This window comes from Delphinus delphis, chromosome 13 (genome assembly GCF_949987515.2).
Source record: "Delphinus delphis chromosome 13, mDelDel1.2, whole genome shotgun sequence".
Lineage (NCBI taxonomy): Eukaryota > Metazoa > Chordata > Mammalia > Artiodactyla > Delphinidae > Delphinus > Delphinus delphis.
Window position 1 is genome coordinate 27,697,601 of NC_082695.1, and position 13,152 is coordinate 27,710,752.

At 43.1% G+C, this 13,152-nt stretch overlaps 1 protein-coding gene across 1 annotated transcript in view; it reads right to left on the reverse strand.

The window, feature by feature from the left end:
• LOC132436114 (centrosomal protein of 192 kDa) overlaps window positions 1-13,152 on the reverse strand; it is a 119,213-nt gene that overhangs the window by 39,457 nt on the left and 66,604 nt on the right. The window contains exons 23-30 of the mRNA XM_069541344.1: window positions 12,939-13,065; window positions 7,039-7,210; window positions 5,136-6,009; window positions 4,036-4,184; window positions 2,367-2,597; window positions 879-1,004; window positions 543-686; window positions 378-441 (exon numbers count right to left, since the gene is read on the reverse strand). Of these exons, the coding sequence (XP_069397445.1) occupies window positions 378-441; window positions 543-686; window positions 879-1,004; window positions 2,367-2,597; window positions 4,036-4,184; window positions 5,136-6,009; window positions 7,039-7,210; window positions 12,939-13,065 (1,887 nt within the window). The remainder of the gene's footprint in view (window positions 1-377; window positions 442-542; window positions 687-878; window positions 1,005-2,366; window positions 2,598-4,035; window positions 4,185-5,135; window positions 6,010-7,038; window positions 7,211-12,938; window positions 13,066-13,152) is intronic.

The window sequence follows — 13,152 nt, forward strand, 5'->3', positions numbered from 1 at the left end:
TTCTAAATGCCACACATGGCCCAACACTATGCCATCAGGGGGCACAAAAAAATCTTAAAATGACTGTTTAAAGAACTCAGAGAGGAACAGAAATGAGTGGAGGAGAAAAAGGAAGAAAACATCTAATTGGTAGAGGAGGTAACATCAATTAACAGAAAAGACCCCAAAACGTTTTCAGTGGTACTTGCTTGGATTATCCAGAATTGGATGGGTTTGACCCAAAACAGCATGCTCTCTGCCCAGCTTGAAAACAACATAAAATATCTGACAAATTACAATAAATATTTGACAATTTACTGACAGGAGAAATAAGCCTCAACTTTGTAGTTTATTTAGCTACGGAGTAAAGAAAATCCCATAAAACGTAAACATGATACCTGAAGAAGTCATCTGTTTCTTTGGACTATGGAAAAGAACCCAAATTATCAGAAATTCTGGATCCTGTAAAATAAAAAAATATTTTCATACACAGTGAAAGAAAAGTAGTTGGAAACTTAACTTCCTCCTTAATTCTAAATCAGTCCTTCAATCCCCCAGCTCACCTGTCCGTCATCGCTGGCAGGCATCAGATGGTTGATCACCGAGGGGGCGGCCAGCTGAGCAATCACATGGGCATAAGGAACAGCTTTCAGAGCTGTGTGGATGGGTTCCTTGGAAAAGGTGAAGCAGCGCCAGGCTATGGCGTTCTGTCAGAAACAGGAGAAGCCGCTTCAGTAGAGCCAATGGTGTCATGTTGGTGTGATGCTAAATTTGTTCAAAGATCCTTAACAAAAATATCTACTTTCCTAAGAGAAGTTAGCCAAGGATTCTACTAGCTGCATCTACAACTCTAAGTCAGTGTGCTCTGTAAAGGTTTCCTCCCCGAGCACAGTACTTACAGCATTAATAATGAGTCTAATTGGGATGTTGGCGTGCGTCTTGTTTACCAGCTTTAAAGGCAGAGCTTTCCAGCTTCCATAAGTCAAGTCACCAAAATCAAGAACATCTTTCTTTTCTGTTTCTACCTAAATTATGGGAAAAAAGGGATTTATAAAAACAATATATTAATAAATATCACAGCTTATGTTCACATCACTGCCCTTTCCAGCCACAAATAGTCAACATTACAGGTAAACTTACCTAAGACTCCTGGGGCTATTTTACAATTCCTATTTTCAACACAAGTAAATTATTTTTCTGAGGTAGTCCACGTACCCAAATACACTACAGAACAAAGCAACAGCTTAGCTGCGTTACTGTGAGAAGACAAACTGACAACTTTACAAAACACACAGCCTCCCTTCCACTAGCTCTACTGTTATACTACCGACTTCTCAATTCCCTCCAAAACATATGTGGGCATTTTTGGATTTAGTCCAAACTCTGACAACACTGAAAATGTTTACAATAATATCTAGGGACTTCGCTGGTGGCGCAGCGGTTAAGAATCCGCCTGCCAATGCAAGGGACACGGGTTCGAGCCCTGGTCCGGGAAGATGCCACATGCCTCGGAGCAACTAAGCCCATGTGCCACAACTACTGAGCCTGTGCTCTAGAGCCCGAGAGCCACAACTACTGAGCCTGTTGTGCCACAACTTCTGAATCCTGCACGCCTAGAGCCCGTGCTCCGCAACAAGAGAACCCATCACAATGAGAAGCCCACACACCACAACGAAGAGTAGCCCCCGCTCACTGCAACTAGAGAAAGCCTGCGCACAGCAACAAAGACCCAATGCAGCCAAAAAATAAATTAATTAATTAAAATTTTTTTAAAAAACAAACCCCAGTTATTCCGATGTGCAGCCAGGGCTGACAGCCAGTGTCCTAAAGAGGCCTGCAATCCCACAAGCATTTTGTTGCCCCAACCTGGCTAGACCCAATTTCTTTCACTTCCAGAAAATGAGCAACTGTACAAGAGGAAATTTTTCAGTGAGCAGTCTTCAGGTACAGAAAAGAGGATAATCTGAATGTGGTGTTTTCCTCCACACACATCAAACTATATGATGGAAACCAGCTGGAAAATAGGGTTTAACGTTATACTTTGCTTACAAACATCTTAGCGAGCATATCTGTGCTTCTATAAAACAAAAGAAATAATCTTAATTTTTTTGGCCTCGCTGTGCGGCTTGCCGGATCTTAGTTCCCTGACCAGGGACTGAACCCGCACCCTCGGCAGTATAAGCGCAGAGTCCTAACCACTGGACCGCCAGGGAATTCCAGAAATAATTTTAAATTTTGGAATAAGAAAATATTAAGAGTAATGTTTAGCTCAATTATAACTTTTGGCACATTCATCCACAAATTCATTTTACCCAAATTTTACTTCTAAGGTTGAACAGCCTCATTAAAATGCCAGGTATGACAAAGACCTGCTTACAAACAGTCACCTCGATCACGGGGGTCTCGGCAATGGCGGTGAGGACAACCCTGCTTGCCAGTGCTTCTGCCTGTGCCACTGTCTCTGCGTCAGCTGAAAACGGCCAAGAAGCAATGCTGAATATACATCGGAAAATCCCAGGATCAGACGGTATGAAGAGCACTTTTATCTCTTCTGTGGCATGAGGTCTTATGATGACTTTATTCTTGAAAACTAAACAAGGATAAGCTGAAAGATCCACCTTAAAAGAAGAGCCACATGGTCCGTTAAGAAATAACTTCACAATGAAAATCAGGAAGAAGAACCAACTAGTTTAAGATCCCTTTTCATAGTCACTCAAACTACCAAATCTAGATATGTTAGCTCTTGAAAAATACCCAGGCCTCATAACTCATTACCTGGAAAATACAGTTAGTCAAAATTATAAGGAATTTTTTTTTTGGGCCATGCCACACAGCTTGTGGGATCTTAGTTCCCAACCAGGGACTGAACCTGGACCACAGCAGTGAAAGCACCAAGTCCTAACCACTGGACCACGAGGGAACTCCCATAAGGACTTTTGAAGATACGTTATTTTTACCTTCACTTTTTTTGAAAAGGGTGCTGAAAATGGCAGCACCTCCAGCCTTGGACATCACCCTGGGACCTGTCTCCCACCCTGGACATCACCTGGGACCTGGTCTCTGCAGCTGTGTAACGTAGGGGGTTAGACTGATCTCCAAGGTTCACTGTCAGGCCTCCAAGTCTACGATTCTGACTCACTCCAATCTCTCCCTCCTCACTGTGAACAGGGATCTTCTTTTCTACTCCCACTTCCAGAGACATCATTACTTCCTACATGCTCCTAAAAAGGCCTCCAATCTCACCACCTTTCACCCTCAACCCTTTCCTCCAACCACCTGCCTTTCCTCTACCCTCAGGATCAGAGGGGAAAAGCTGGGGAAAGGGAGAGGGAGAGAAGACAGTCTTATTTTATCAAGTAAATCAAGGTTATCACTAGGACGTAAGAGGGGAGAGTAAACCCGTCCACCAATGTTTGTCTGCAAGAAGCTGCTGACCTTCTTTCCCACTCTCCCTACTCACCAAGGCCCACAGGGTCTAGAGTCTAGAACCTCAGCAGCTTTAACTGATCATGCGAGAGACCCCTGCTCTAATGTTAAAACTGTGTTTCCAGGTATTTCAAAAGATCATGTAAGAACATGATCAGATAAATTAACTTACTAAATGAAGGCACAGGTTGCAAGAGTAACTTGTTTCTTTTTTTTTTCCCTTTGGAATAAACGACAATAACTTATACTCAATCACATTTAACAAAAACAACGAATAGAGACCAGAAACTTGGAGCTCCAGTCAGTGGTTTAAGCCGACAGCACAAAAAGCACATTTACATGATTTTATAAACAAGTAACAATGAAACATAACGGTTAATAAATAAATAGTAACACCTGATGAAATCTGAGAAACACATTCAGATTTCACTTTCACTGCAACAAAAGGGGAAGTACTGCAACAAAAGGGGAACCAAGAAAAAGATACGATTCCAACGATTCTGTGCAAAGTATATGGTGGTGGACATGCTCCCTGGTATAAAAGGAAGTACTAATACTAGGCAAAGGAGAGCTTCAGCATTAATTGTACTGCAATCGCTAAGTCAGAGGAGAAAGACACAGAAAGCTCACCTTTTCACCGTTGACACTAACACTGAGGACCCCGATGCTGACCTGCAGCCAGCGGTCGGCGGGATTCAGGACACTAAGGTAGGTTTGTGACGCGATGCCAATACAGCAAGCATGAGGAAACTTCAATTCCTCAGGCACTCTTACTTTCCCTGGGTAGAGTTAAAGCAGAGTCAAAATGCATACCCAACACCCCATCAAAAGCACAACTGGTTAAATGGAAATTTTTACAGAAGACGACCTGTTGACACCGAGAGCTATGGTTTTATAAAGTGCCCCAGATCTAAATAGGAGTCCCCAACACTGCATACGCCTCAGCAGAGACTGGTCACTAATTTTCTCCTGAGGCAACCAGCCCATGAGGAAAAACAATCAAAATTGATCAAACTAAAAAATTTACAGCTAATCAACTCTTAGATGTTATTGCTATCAGTAATCTCTTCCCTTTTTCTCCTATAAATATAAGCCACTGCCTAACCTAATGAGAAATGATGGAGGCTCTAACTGATTTTTAACATGATGACCAAGTTTTTCACCATTCTTATGGGGTGACCGTGGAATTTCCTTCAGAAGAAAAAGAAGGCAAAACTGATCGTGCTGCAGTGGCCATGAGCACCGTGTCAGGAAAGCACAGCACCAAGCTCTGCTCCCAAGAGTGACCATCAGCACGAGCACAGGCAGCTCAGCCACTACAGGCGGGAGTGGAAGGGTGCTGCCTCTCACTCCCACACGAGTCACCCCTGAAGACTTAAAAACTGGCAGGAGACTCCCTCCTTCAGGGGGGTGATTCTATACTAGACGTTTCCTAGTTGAACCAACAATAGAATTCCAAGTTTGGAGCACAAGAGAGAAACAGAAAGACAAAGGCAGTGGGAGTTTTACCCGCGTTAAGTTTTTATGTTTTTCTAAGGCCACTCAGGGACCCTTGCACAGAAATACGTTATGGTCTGTGTTCCAAATTCAGGATAAAGAGAAAAGTTTACAAGAAATTCAGGCTAATCAGTATCTCCTTAAAACAAACTAGTTTTATGGTCCCAATTGAGAAAATTCAGTTTTTAAATAGCAGCAACCAACAAGCAGTAGCAGAGAAGAAAGCATCTTACCAAATCCTGACATCACTCCTGAATCCCATGGATCAATTCCACAGTTTGGACCAAGAGACTGCACAGTAAAAGGTTTGGCTGTACTTAGAAGACTCTGATTGAAGGCGTTAGAATACGGGTTACAAAGGGAAGAGGCAGCCAACAACTCCGAGCTGATGTTCTGTCCAAGACAAAAGCCCATGGCCACAGAGTTCTGGACGTGCTCTGCTGTGACGACAGCAGGATGACAGTTTCCCGGGAGCCCACAGGCTGTGGCGCCGCCGGCCTGGCACCGAGGCAGTGCTCCTGAGCTCAGCTGGGCACAGGGAGCCATTGGGAGGGGACGGCGTGCTGAGAGCGCGGGGCCCAAGGTGGGCACGTGCTGCCTTGAGGGAGCAGGGCCGCAGTCCTCGGTGCTGGGGAAGGTCTGGGGAGGGCCCTGGCCAACGAACGCACTGTCGGCAGCAGACGTGTCTACAGGAGTCACACGTCCACTGTCGGGCACAGGCCCCTGGCGGGACACGGGGAGGCGCGGCGTGGCTGGCAGGGCCCACTGGCCAAGGCCCAACTCCCTTGGCAGAGCCAGGCTGACCTGGTCCAGTTCACTGGGATTTGAGGGCACACCTGCCACAGTGGTTTCTGACAGATCTTCGCTTTTGGAGGAAAGCTCTCTTCTCGATCTAAAGTTCGGTTTTACATCTTCAAGTTCACTACTCAGAGAAGCAGTTTCAGTTTCTTTTTCTGTGTCCAAGTTCTTCTGGATAATATACGGTAACGCTCCTTTTCCTCTACTTTGAAATGGACTTTTTTCTCTCAACTTATCCGGAGCCTGCTCCTGAGATGGAACTGGACTGGCCTGAATAATTGTGGTGCTCAACGTACTGGGGACATCACTCTGTGTGACAAAAAATGTTTAGAAATTATCCACAGATAAAGTGAGTACTACAAATGCAAACCATGCTGATATACTCTCAAAGAATAGAGATCTACATGATGTTACCTCTCCGAAAAAAGGACGGCTTATACAAAGTACTTCAGTGGCTGTGAAATGCAGGATTAAAAGTTAGAAAATCTGCATTCATTGTTCTTCCTAATTTACAGGACAAGAAACGAGTGGTTTTGTTTAGTAACTTAGTGGGTAGGTTTAGGCACAGCTTAGCGGAGGAGGCCTGCACTGCACACCGCAAGTCATACGCAGCTCATTACAAACTGAACACTGTCACGTTCACGAAACACACCTAGGTAGTAAAATTCTAGCTTCTCCCGCACAAATCTCTCAGACCTCTCTGCTTCCCTCCCACCCCCATGGCCATGACCCTGGCCTGAGCCTGTGCTGCCCCTCGCCTGACAACTCCGGCCGTCTGGTGTCAAATCCTCCTGGTTCTAACCTCACCCCTCAGTGCCTCCTCCACTGCAAGGAGCTTTCAAAACAACACAGAGCAGGTCTGTGTCCTACTTAAGAGCCTTCAAACTCCCAAATGTTACATCCACGATGTCGTGGTCTGGCCTCCCCTCCTCCATGTAGATGATTCACCGAAGCCATTCCAAACTTCTTGGGGGCTCTCAAATGCAGCGTGTTTTGCAATTCCCTGCCTCCCCCATGCCTGATTCCAGACAGTCCTCCCACCAAGCTTCACTGGACTCGCCACCTGGTCAGATTATCAGTCGCCTCCTGAATCTCTCACAGTGCATTTCACTACACGGCATGTCTTGCACGGCCTCCACCAGACTGAGAGCTTTTTGATGGCAGATGCTAAAATATTTGTACTTGTAGTGCCTACCCAGCACGAGCAAAACACACACACACACTTATTTTAAAGTTAAAAGAGCAACAGAAATTAGGCCTGAACTCAAGTCTGAGTCCTACATCAGTAAGACTTCGGCTCCAGAAGCCTGAGTAAAGAAATAACAAAAGTGCTCCCACCTGGTGGTCCTTAAGGCCACGATCTGAGGCCGTGGCGGGACAGGTGCTCTCTTGTTCAGACATGTAAGTCAGCCTGCTGATGCTGGCCTGTGGACTCGTCAGCTGGGATGACTCCCTCTCACAGGGGTGCTTTTGCAGGTGAGCTGCTGAACTGAAAGACTCCAGGGCACACCTGGAAGAGAGAACACCTGTGCCTGGACTTGTCCATCCCTTCACTTAACATCGTCTACACTGGCAGAAAGCCCTTCCTGCTTGCCTACAACCCTGTCAACCTGCACTACCGTCTGTCCCAGCTGCCATATACAACTCAACCCTAGACTCAATTCTTTTCACCCTTAATTATCTAAAACTGTAAATCATAGTCCTACTGAATGAAGTATCTGGTAAGCTACTGAAAAAGAAAAATGTTGTGGCAGTTTCATTAATAAATTTCATATACAGTCACATAACATTGTTAGCTGTTCATTCAGCAAAAGTTTACTGAATACCTGATATAGAGCAATGAGCAGAGCACTCGCCAATTCCTGCCCTCAAAGAGCAAAGATGGGGCTTCCCTGGTGGCGCAGTGGCTGAGAGTCCACCTGCCGATGCAGGGGACACGGGTTCGTGCCCCGGTCCGGGAAGATCCCACATGCCATGGAGCGGCTAGGCCCGTGAGCCATGGCCGCTGAGCCTGTGCATCTGGAGCCTGTGCTCCGCAACAGGAGAGGCCACAACAGTGAGAGGCCCATGTACCGCAAAAATAAATAAAGATCTTTGATACAGATTGTTAAAAAAAAAAAAAGAGCAAAGATGAAAACAATCAAAGAGATGGGAAGAGCCACACCACGGGCAGGAATAGGAGCAGTGCAACTCTCGGCTGAGCTATCAAGCATGCATAGCAAAAGCCCCTTGACTCAGGTGTTATACATCTAGAGATTAATCCTAAGAAAAAAATTAGTGCTAATTATAAAGATTCGCTAAAAGGATACATCATATATCACTATCAATAAAACGTAGGCAATCTTAAACGTCATGTAGGAGAAAGGAGGCTATTGAAATTATGGCACAGACACACAATAAAACACTATGTAGCTGTTTTAAATCATGCTGTTGACTACTAACCATTGACTCAGAAAGATGTTCAGAATATATTAAGTAAAAAAAAAGTTATAAAGCAATAAATAATAAGCTCCTGCATCTATTTAATACATGTGCCATATTCTGTCAGGTAGTCCCCAGCACAGGGCCAGGCCAGCCCAACAGAGGAGAGGGCCAAGCTGCCCCTCAAGGCAGAGTGCAAAATCACACTGGGTGGGAAACACCGTCACAGCCGCCTCTGGAAACAGCTGCCGCATCCCCTGAATACTCTGCCATTTAGTTTCAAGTCAGCCCTTAATCTGACTGAATTTTACCCATCATTTTTGTGCACAAAGTTCAGAATACTCAGGTGGCCAGCGGACACAGAGAGAAAATCCTATTTTGAATTCTGGATTTTTAAAAGGACCAAATCAAGACAGCCCTGACACAATACTAGTTAGTGAATCTCTAACCAATGGAGACAAAATATTAACCAAATTGCTTCAGGTCCTCTTTAGTCACTGAATAACATGCACCTGCGTGGGTTCTGTATGCACATGCGCACACACACATGCACACACATACTCACACAGACACCATGGGGCAGCAGGAAAAGAGTTCTGGGTACTGGGGTACGTGCTGAGTCTAGCTCCTTTGGTCGAAATGAACGAATGCATTTAGGTTGTATTACTTCAAGCAATGAGAAGTGAACTGTAAGAACACACAAACAAAAGAAGAGAAATTTCAGTCCGGATGTCAGACTCCAAAGGAAGCCAAAAACTGCCAAGGTGCCAGCCACACAGAACCTCAAGGCAATTCTGGAATTAGAAGCTCTAAATCAGCACTATGGACCTGCTGGAAGCTGGCTGGACGCTGGAAGACCAGCCAGCAGGAAAACTGGTGAGCAGCAAACTCAGTAGATAAAGGGCTCTCACCAGAACGATGTGGCCACTCAACAGATCAACATTCTGACCAACATTTCACCGTGAATATTAAGAAACTTAATGAGTATGGGACTTCCCTGGTGGCACAGTCGTTAAGACTCCACACTCCCAATGCAGGGGGCCCAGGTTCGATCCCTGGTCAGGGAACTACATCCCACATGCTGCAACTAAGAGCTCGCATGTCACAACTAAGAAGCCCACCTGCCGCAACTAAGACCCGGCAGAATCAAATAAATAAATAAATACTTAAAAAAATTACATAAAAAACTTAATGAACTGGAAAAACCTGAAAAAAACCCATGAAACTCATTTTACCATAATACAAAAGTACAAGAAGGGTTTCAATAAAAAGAAATGAATACAAAATGAATGTCCACATTGGAAGCCATGAAAGCATAGCTGATGCTACAGAAAATCAGTGATATAAAGGATAAACACTTGAACAGCTCGGCTACCCCGCAACACAGGGAGAACACATAAAGAAACGAAGATGAGGGACTTCCCTGGTGGTCCAGTGGTAAAGAATCCGCCTTCCAATGCAGGGGATGTGGGTTCGATCCCTGGTCGGGGAACCAAGATTTCACATGCCTCGGGGCAACTAAGCCTGTGCGCCACAACTATTGAGCCTGTGTGCCTCAACCAGACAGCCCATGTGCCGCAAACTACAGAGCCCATGCGAGCCCGCGCGAGACAACTAGAGTGAGAAAAGCTGCCCGCCACAACTAGAGAGAAGCCCTTACGCCGCAACAAAGAGCCTGCACGGTGAAACAAAAGATCCTGCGTGCCGCAACGAAGACCCAACTCAGCCAGAAAATAAAATAATAAAAAAATTTAAACAAACAGACCAAAAAAAAAAAAAAAAGCACAAAGATGAGGAAAAAGAAAACAGGCATGGATGCCCAGAGAGGCAGTACCAGCTGCTGGGTGCAGGAGGAGGAGGGAGTCACAGGCAACAGGAAACAAAGTCTCCTCAGTGGAAGAGAGAACTGTGCGCAGGAAAATCAGCCACAAGACGCCAGCATGTTCATTTAAGCTGATGAGAAAAAAAGGAGATGAGCGAAAGCAGGAAGATAAAATGGAGCTGGATGCTCGGCCTCGGCAGGAACGCCTATCATGCAGCAGGAGAAGGGACAGGAGAACGAACCTCAGAATCTGCTGGTGTCCAGTTTCTTTCCCCCTAAGGCTGCAGTCTGGCCGTGGCTGAGAGGTGGGGGTGTGGGTGCAGGTGGCTGACCCGTAGGGAGAAGGAAGCCCACCAACAGTCACTTTAGAAAGGTCAACGTGACGCTCTCATTCAAAATATCTGACCAAGTTCATGAGAAAGTTCAGTATCCCCCTAAGATATGTTTCCTACACTTAATGAATAAGTGTATTTTCTTAGGGGCAAAAGAAAAAACAGGTGGGTCCAAAACTGAGACCATCCAGCCCAGCATTCTGTCTCTGATCATGCAGTAAAGGGCAGGTGAAGGAAAAAAAATCATAACAATATGTCTTTATAGAGCACTTATAGTTGTTATTAAATGCCTTCATATACAATTTTTTAAAATGTCAAGATCATAGAAAACAAGATGAAACTGGAAAGTACACGGGGGTTAAGAAACAAAAAAGAAAATACTACAAGGAATCTAGAAATCAGAAATGTGAAATGCAAACAAAATGAAAAAGTAAGAAAGAGGCAGGTCACTGTGGTGATGGCAAAGTTCTATGTCTCTGATTGTGGAGGTGGTTACACACATTCACACCTGTGATAAAATGACACAATTCTACCCACTTGCCCTGCCCAGGACAAGTGATTGCACAAGTGGTGATTCTGTGCAGCATCTGGGGGAGCTGGGGAGGGACATGGGGTCTCTCTATACTATCTTTGCAACTTCCCGTGGATCTACAATTATTCTAAAATAAGTTCTTAAAGAAAGGATTACAAACAAAATAAATGCAGATCCCACATATGCAAGACTAGAGTTCCTGGGGTCAGGACCAATATCTTAATAAGTAATTTAAAAAAAAAACCTTTCCTAAATAAAAGAATGCTTGACTCCACATACTGAAAGGGTGCTGTGTGACAGGGCAAGGTGGCCATGAGGTCAACATAGAGACATAGCCTAACAAGGTTACTAGACTTGAAAGATCTTATTAGACTTGAAAGCATCTTTGGCATAAAGCTTACAAAAAGATCAAGTCAATTCTGAGGCAAAAACTGTTGCCATACAGAAAGTTTATTTTATTAAATCTATGGATTTTTTCTTTTATGGCTTTATAAAAGATCTTTTATATGTTCCTCTATGGAAAGATTTTAATAAGCAGAAAATTTTACCTAAGCAGTGAAATTATCATAAATGTTCAATAGTTTGAAACAAATTGAAATTATATTTGATATCCAAGTTACCTATTATGTGTTTCCCAAGATGCTCCTGGATTTTGCATATTCATCAGAAATGGTGTGGGTAAGCTAGAGCTAAGTATCCGGGAGAGCAAAAAATACAAGAAAGGAAAAAACCTTCTAAAGACTAGGAACTGTATAACTCATGTCACAAACAAAGGGCTACCCACTTTCCCTAATACGTCAAGGGCTCCGAGAAATGGAGACAAAAGAGACTAACAGTTCATGAGAAAAATGGGCAACAAACATGAATAGATATATGATACAAAAGGAAATATAAAGGAAAAGATGCTCATCATCACTCATGATTTAAAGTTATACTGAAATCGTTTTTTTTCACCTATCAGACTGTCAACAAAAAGTTTGATAAACATTCTGTTGGTGAGGTTGTGGGAAACAAGCTCTTTTCTAAACTGTTGGTGGAAAATTAAACTAACACAACCTCTACAGAGGGTTGTACTAATTTAAATAGGAACGTGAATGCATATACTCTTCGACCCAACAATCTCATTTCCAAGAATTTATCCTGTAATACATCTGCATGCGTGCAAAGTAATACAGATAAGCCTGGGATAAGTAACCTTGTGTAGCAAAACATAAGAAGTGTGTAAAGGACCCTCTATTGACTATAAAGAGGGATGAAAATAAGAATATACACTCATATCTGTGTATGTGCACAAACAAAGACAAGAAGGAAACCTAAGAAACCAGCAATAGCAGCTCCTGGTTAGAGGACTGGAGAACGAGGCAGACAATGAGCTTAATGGAGGGAAACACACACACGTACACATTTATACACAAATACACAAACACATCTGATGAAGCATTACATTCACACTGTTCAAAGTTCTATGGACACACACATATACCTGTGTATGTGTAAACTTTTGAAACAATGTTGACTTAAGGCATTTTTGAAAAATTAAAAAGATCTTATAACTTGAAGCTTAAGTTACCCTAAAAAATCCAAAATTAAAAGTTATTTAAAATGCTGATAAGAAAACAGTAGAATGCACACCTTCAACAAACACAGATGGTAAGAGTGCAAGTCTTTAAGACTCTTTTAGAAAATAGTTTGCTAATCCAGAGAGCCTGAAAATATTCTTATCCCTGACTTGGTAATTTCACTTCTGAGGAAATCAGTTAAAACACAGGAAAAATTTTATAAGCAAAGTTGTTCATCTCAGTATCATTAAAATGGCAAACAAACAAAAAAGGTAAAATATAGTATCACCAGTATCGACCAGAAGCACCAAATAAAATGTGACAGATTCATTATGCAGTCTATAACATTAATTTTCTTTTAAATGTAGGAATTATTTTAATAAGTGAAAAAAGCAGGGTATGAAAATTTGCAAAGAAAACTATCTTGAAAGAAGTTCACAAAATATTTATAACAGTTACTTCTGAGAGACGAAGCTATAGATAACTAATTTTCTTTACACTTTGTTCCAATTTTCCTACACTGAGCATGTATTTTATTACTTAAAAAAAAAAAAAAAAGGTTAAGCACCTACCCTGATAAACTATTTCCAGAAATCTCACTAGGAGAAGAATGACTCAGTGGAGAAGTGGAAGGTCGGAAGCTATCCTGGTCATCCTCCGAGCCACGTCCACCACACTCAGGAGAGGGATTTTTCAAATCTACCAGAAAGGTGTATTTTCCAATGAGAACAGAAAAAAAAAACACTCTGTGTAATTTTTTGAATGTGACCAATTACTCTGACACTT